Source organism: Cebus imitator, unplaced genomic scaffold (assembly GCF_001604975.1).
Source record: "Cebus imitator isolate Cc_AM_T3 unplaced genomic scaffold, Cebus_imitator-1.0 Scaffold449, whole genome shotgun sequence".
NCBI classification, from domain to species: domain Eukaryota; kingdom Metazoa; phylum Chordata; class Mammalia; order Primates; family Cebidae; genus Cebus; species Cebus imitator.
The window spans coordinates 1,128,122-1,135,095 of record NW_016107764.1 but is presented as its reverse complement, the minus strand read 5'-3'; the positions used below and the strand labels follow the sequence as shown (position 1 = coordinate 1,135,095).

At 48.6% G+C, this 6,974-nt stretch overlaps 1 protein-coding gene across 6 annotated transcripts in view; it reads left to right on the top strand.

Moving 5' to 3' along the window:
• TSNARE1 (t-SNARE domain containing 1) overlaps positions 1 to 6,974 on the top strand; it is a 136,486-nt gene that overhangs the window by 72,045 nt on the left and 57,467 nt on the right. For all 6 annotated transcript variants that reach the window (XM_037732497.1, XM_037732496.1, XM_037732495.1 and 3 more), the window contains one exon: positions 6,655 to 6,732. In XM_037732497.1, coding sequence (XP_037588425.1) covers positions 6,655 to 6,732 — 78 coding nt within the window. The remainder of the gene's footprint in view (positions 1 to 6,654; positions 6,733 to 6,974) is intronic.

Below are 6,974 nucleotides of genomic sequence, written 5' to 3'. Positions count from 1 at the left end.
TGGTGGTGAGAGTTTTCACCTGTGGTGTGCACTGGGGTGCTGGTGGTGAGAGTTTTCATTGCATGTTTCTTGCCATGTACTTATTGGCTATTTGTGTATCTTCTTTTGTGTAGTGTCTATTTGCATTAATTGCTTATTTTATTTTGGGTGTTCTTACTATATTATGAACTCACTTACTTGTGATACAGGACGTTGTGAGGTATCTTATTGTGAATATTTTCTCTTACATTATGACTTGTCTTCTCATTTTCTAAGCTGTGTTATTTGAAGGCCAAAGTTTTACTGTTCAATGGGAGATTTTTCTTTTGTGGTTTTTGCTTTTTGTATATCGATGAATAAATCTTTCCCTATTGCAAGATTGCAAAGAATTTTCTTCCTGTTTTATTTTTAGAAGTCCTGTACTCTAGCTTGTACATGTAGGTCCATGATCCATGTTGAGTTAGTATTTATGTTTCGTCAGCTTTGAGCTGATGTTCAATAGATACCCAAATGCTGTGGCACCACTGATTGAAAAGACTGTGTTTTCTCCATTGAATTACTTTGGTACTTTTGTCTAAAATCAGTTGACTTTGTGTTCATGTGGAATACTGATTTGTTTCTGTGGATCTATACGTCTTTGCCCATGCTGATGGCACACTGTCCTGCAGTGAGCTGGGAAGAATTCTTCCTCTTCTGTCTTCTGAAATAGTTCGTGTAGAATTGGTATTACTCTTCCTACAGATATGTGGTAGAGTTCAGCAGTGATGCTATCTGAACTTGGAGTTTTGTTGTGGGAAGATTTGCAGCTACAAATCCTCTTCCTTTAATGCTGCAGTGTTACCCATGCTGTCTGTTTCTTCTCATGTGAGCTTTGATTGTTTTGTATTTTTCAAGGAACTCATCCTCTAAGTTGTGAAATTAATTAGCATGAAGCTACTCCTAATATTCCCTTAATATCCTTTCAATGTCTGTGGGACCCATGGTGATATTTCCTCCTTTATTTCTAATGTTGCTGATTTATATTCAGGTTTTTATTCTTGATTAGTCCAAATAATTTTATTATCTCAGTATTATTCTCATGTAAATCTATTGATTTTATTAATCATTTGAAAGATCCAGATTTTGATATTATTGGTTTTCTCTATTGATGTGGTGTTGGTTGAATTGGTTTCTGCCCACTTTTATTATTTCTTTTGTTTGCTTACTTTGGGTTAATGTTTTTGTCAGATTATTGACCGAGGTCTTTTTTTTTCCCTAAGTATTTATTGCTATACACTTCCCTCTATGCATTGCTTTACTGGTACACATTTTAATATCTTGTGTTTTCATTTCATTCAGTTAAGATAGTTCTAATTTCTCTTGTGATTTCTTCTTTTACTCATGTTTATTTAGAAGTGTGTTGTTTGATTTCAGATGATTATGTTCATTCACAGATACCTTTCTGTTTCTGATTTCTATTTCTGCTCTATTCAGAGAATATATTTTATATGATTTCAGCGATTATAAGTATGTGAAGACTTGCTTTATGGCCTAAAATATAGTCTGTCTTAGTGGATGTTCCACGTGCATTTGACAGGAATATGTATTCCTCTGTCGTGTGGGTTAGGCTGGCTGATGGTGGTACGGAGTTTCTGTGGCCTCTCTGCTCTTCTGTCTGCTTGCTCTGCTGACCGCGCTGCCTGTAATTGTGGATCCGTGTGTTTCCTTCCAGTTCTATCAGTTTTTGCTTCAGGTGTTTTCAAGCTGTGATGTTAGGTGCATACGCATTTAGAATTGTTTTATCTTAGTTGACCATTTGTTTTTAAAGTGTCCTTCGTTTATCTCTATTATATTTGTGGTTCTGAGTTCTCTTCTGATACTAGGGTAGCCTTCCCAGCTTTCTTGTGATTGCTGTTTACATGATACATTTTTCCAATTTTTACTTATAATTTCATCTGATTTTTTATGTGAAGTAGGTTTCTTGCATATACTGTATGGCACAATCTTGCCTTTTCTTTCTTTTTTTTTTTTTGAGACAGAGTCTCGCTCTGTCGCCAGGCTGGAGTGCAGTGGCGCGATCCCGGCTCACTGCAATTTCCGTTTTCCGGTTTCAAGCAATTCTCCTGCCTCAGCCTCCCAAGTAGCTGGGACTACAGGCATGTGCCACCACGCCCAGCTAATTTTTGTATTTTTAGTAGAGACGGGGTTTCACCATGTTGGCCAGGATGGTCTCGATCTCTTGACCTCGTGATCCACCCGCCTCGGCCTCCCAAAGTGCTGGGATTACAGGCGTGAGCCACCGCGCCTGGCCGCCTTTTCTTTTTTTTAAGACAGGGTCTCTTGCTCTGTTGTCCATGCTAAAGTTTAGTGGCATGATCATGGCTCACTGCAGCCTTCATCTCCCAGGTTCAAGCAATCTTCTCACCTCAGCATTTCAAGTAGCTGAGACTGCAGGTGTGCACCACCACAGCTGGCTAATTTTAATTTTTTTGTGGAAAGAGGATCTCACTGTGTTGCCCAGACTGATCTTGAACTCCTGGGCTCAAGCGATCCTCCTGTCTTAGCCTCGGAAAGTGTTGGGATCACAGGCATGAGCCACACGCCTGGCCAGAATCTTGCTTTTACTCTTGTGGGAGAATCTCTGCTTTTTGATCGGAATGGTTAAAGTAGTGCTGCTGTTCCGTAGAATTTTTGGTGATGATGAAAAGGCCCTGTAGTCTACTTTCTATAGTGTGACAGCCATTTGCCACATGGGGCTCCAGGGCACTTGAAATGTGGCTAGTGCAACAGGAACGAAGTTTATCATTTAATTTAATTTTAATTAATTAATATGTACATTTAAAATGCCACTAGGGGTTGATGGCTACTGGCGTGGACAACCTGTGTTCGGCTGAAGCGTTGTTAGTGTAAGGCCATCATGTTCTGCTTTATATCTACTGTCTTGACGTTTGCTGTCTGTATTTCCCTTCTGTTCTCTTTTTCTTTTTTCTTTCTCTTCCTTCCTTTTTTTTATGGAGTGAGTAATTGAGTGCTGTTTCGAATTCCATTTTGTCGCCACTATTGGCTTATGAGAGATTCCTGTTTGCTTCTTTTTTTTTAGTGGTTGCTTTAGAGTTTACAACATAGGTCTTTAACTTTCCACAGCCCACCTTGAGATATCATGTCCTGTGTGGTGGATTGTGTCCTGTGTGGTGGATCGTGTCCTGTCTGGTGGATCGTGTCCCGTGTGATGGGTCGTGTCCCATGTGGTGGGTCATGTCCCGTGTGGTGGGTCATGTCCTGTGGTAGCTTGTGTCCTGTGTGGTGGGTCGTGTCCTGTGGTGGGTCGTGTCCTGTGTAGTGGGTCGTGTCCTGTGTGGTGGGTCGTGTCCTGTGGTGGGTCATGTCCTGTGTGGTGGATCGACTGCACAGGGATGCAATTCTGGGTCCCATGCCTGCCCCTTCAATGTGCTTTCAACATATTGAGCACCATGCGTTATTCATTACACGTGATGACACTGGCACATAGTTACGGATTTTGCTTTCACAAACTGTAGTGTTTTAAATAAATGAAAGCATCTCTTTTTAATTTACATGCTGACATTCTTCAGTTCTTCATGTAGATCCAGGCTTCTTGCTGTTACTTTCACCCTAACTAGCTGCTTCTAGCATTTGCTGTACTTTACACCTGGTTGGAACTGATGCTTTTCATTTTTGCTTATCAAAATCTGCCCCTGGTTTTGAAATGTATTTCCAGTGGGTATAGAATTCTAGTTCTAACTTTTTCCTTCCAGCACTTTAAAGACATCCTTCCATTGACTTTCGGCTTCCACAGTTTTTGATGAAAGGGTCAAGTCTTTCTCATGTTTTCTTCTTCCTCATGAAATGTGCAGTTTTTCTCTGGGCCCCTTTTAGGGTTTCTTTATCACTGATTTTCTGCAGTTTGCCTATAATGCACTTGGATTTAAAAAATATGTATTTATTCTGCTTGTGGATTGGTGAACTTCTTGAATCTCCGAGTTCATCGTTTCATAAAATTTGGACGCCTGTGGTCATGATTTTGGCGGTTCTGTTAGTTTGTTTTGTTTTCGCCCCCCCTGCTGCCCCTCTCCCTGTGTGTGCCTCTTACTGGCCTGCGACCTTGGGTGGGCCGTGTGACCTTGAGCAGGTCCCCTGCCCGCCTGAGAACGGCGAGTGACGCAGGGCGCTGGTATGAGTTCCTGTGCTCCTGCCAGAGCTTGTCCCATGGTAGAAGGAAAACTTCAGCGGAATTACATTTAAAGGAGTTTAATCAAGGAATGAACGATTTGTGAATCAGGCACCTCCCGAGCCAGAGCAGGCCCAGAGACTCCAGCACAGCCACGGGGTAGAAGAAGATTTTGACAGAAACAGTAAATTGACGTATCGAAAACGGAAGTGAGGCATGGAAACAGCTCGATGACAGCTCGGTGTTTGCCTTTCGAGCACGGTTCCCACAGTTGGCTACGTTAGAGTGGCCAGAACTCAGTGACTGGCACAAGCGAAGGCCGTGGTCCGTTCACACTGCCACTTGCTACAGCTGTACGGGGAACCCTTTAGGCTGGACGGAAGGCGTGTAAGGAGCGCCTTGAGGCCAAACTCGGTTTAACCCATTACCATTCTTGTCTTTTCACTGATGCAACTGACGCCCTGACTTGACCTTGCTGGGGCTGGGCCATGTGACACCGAGGGGTGGTGGGTGCTGGGCGATGGGGGGCCGTTCCTCAGGCCTCCTTCCTGGAGGCTGCCTGGAAGTTTCTTCTTTCTCCAGGCCTTGCATGAGTGTGGCTGCTGGACCAGGAGGCCTGCGGCTGGGGCAGGGCAGAGGCAGCCAGACGGAAAGTATGTAGAGGCCGGGACTTGGCCCTGTGAGCCAGGGGGGCCCAGAGCAGCCATGACAGGTCTGTGCACTCGCAGACAGGGTGCTAGGGTCAGCCCTGTGCTGGCCAGGCAGCTCAGTGACCCCGAGCAGAGCCAGGCTGGGGCCTCGCCCTGGTGGAGCACCACATGTCCAGCCAGGTGTGCTGTGTCCCTTCATGCTGGGACACCTCAGGCCGCCCAGACAGGGTTAGTGTTGGGAGGGTCCCCGCGGCACCCTTAGCGTTTTCTAGCCCTCACTCCTGTTTGTAGACCTCAAACCATGTTCCTTTATTACTGAGCTTTAATATGGAAAATTCTAAACACCCTGAGAAAGTCGAAAGCACTGCGCAGACACCCGCGCAGCCGGCACCTGGACGCGGGCCTGGAGTCTGGCTGCCTGGGTTAGCCGCACCTTCTGTGCCTCCACCTGCGCACGTTTCAGAGTGAACCGGCCCTCAGCGCGTTTCCTCCTGACGGCCGGTTGACTGGCTGTGCATTTTTCTTTCAAGGTGACATGTATGTGCAGTGAGTTACACAGCTCCTAAGTGTGCCGTTCTGGGCATTGTGACAGAATCTGTAACCCACAGCTCTGTCCAGGCACAGGGCAGTCCCCCAGGAGCGTCCGTCCTGCCCTACCCCAGCTCCCCAGCCTGCCCAGAGGCCCCGGGATTGCCTTGGTGGTTCTGGTCCTTCGTCCCGTTGGCGCTGGCATCTGGGCGATGTTTCTGAGATTCCCCGTGTTGCGTGCCTGCAGTTTCCTTGCACACAGGCCCCGTATGACTGTCCTTTCTCCCGTGTCTCCTGGACAGCAGCCCTCTCTCTGGGTGTGGGCTGGTAGGAATCAAGCTGCTGGGAGTGGGAGTGCTCTTCAGGAGCTTCTCTGGATGTGCGCTCCTCCTCTGTAACCCCGAGGGCTGCCAGCTGGAGGGCGGGCACGGCGAGTGTTTTGATGTGGTTTGGTGTGCGCTCTGCCCCTCTGTGTTAATGTCCAAGATGCCAGCTGGGGGGTGCGCAGGCGGCGAGTGTTTGCAGCCCGCAGACCCTTCCTCTGGTGGTCGTGCTGTTTATCCTCACCATGCAGCAGGCGAGCGAACCATCGCCATAGCCTCACGAGGACTTGCTGTCCCCATCATGTCCTGTGAGTTTTTAAAAACAGATAGAATTCAGTCACTCAGAATTCATCCTCTTAACCACATTAAAGCATGCAGTTGAGTGCCAGAATATTCAGCATTCTGTAATCATCACCACCTTTTAACGCTAAAATGTTTTCATCACCCCCAGAAGGAACCCCGTCCCCATCAGCAGTCCCACCCCTCCCCCCTCCCCACCCCTGCTGCGGCACCGTCCTCGGGTCGGTCTGTCCTGACGCTGTAGAGGTGTGGAACTGTGCGGCCTGTGGCCTCTCCTCACTGACTGTCATCTCCGTGTGCACCACGCTCAGGGCTCACCTGCACCGCGCAGGAACCAGTGTTCTCTTTCCAGTGCTGAGCTGCCCACGCGGAGCCGGACCTCGCAGTGTCTGTTGTTGCCTCATCAGCGGGGCTGTGCTTTGACTCTTAGTGATGCCACTCTGAGCCTCTGGCACACGCGCCAGCTGCTGGGTTGTACGGGAGCTCAGGGTGTGGCCTTTCTGAGGGACCACCCCCTGCCTTCCAGCTTGTGGGTGCTGTGAAGGCAGGTGTCCAGCCTCGACCCCAAGGAGGCCGAGCCGTGAAGGCAGGGAATGAGGCTCAGGGCCACTCTGCCGCCTCTCAGCTCCCCACCCCGGGGGACTGCCCAGAGTGGTCAGCAAAGCTGGGCACGCAGGCTTCACCCTCAGCCTGTGTTCTCTCCTCCCAGCCACCCAGGCCGATCCAAGAGACCTTCACGAGCTGTTTCAGGAGACGTCGGCCAACGTCTTCCAAATCAACTTCAGTGGTGAGTCTGCGTCTGGCCCGGATCTGCGCCCTCTGCCCAGGTGCCTGGACCACCAGAGACATTGGAGGCTAGGGTGCTGGTGGACAGCTTCCCCCCTCAGGCCCTCCCGCGGTGCAGTCCCGGGTTTCTCGGGTGGGAAGGAGCGAGGGCTGGGTCAGGCCTGGGTGCCGTTCCAGCTGGCTGTTCCTGCCCACTGCCCCTGCCCGCTCCCCCTACCTGCTGCCTCCTGCCCGCTGCCCCCT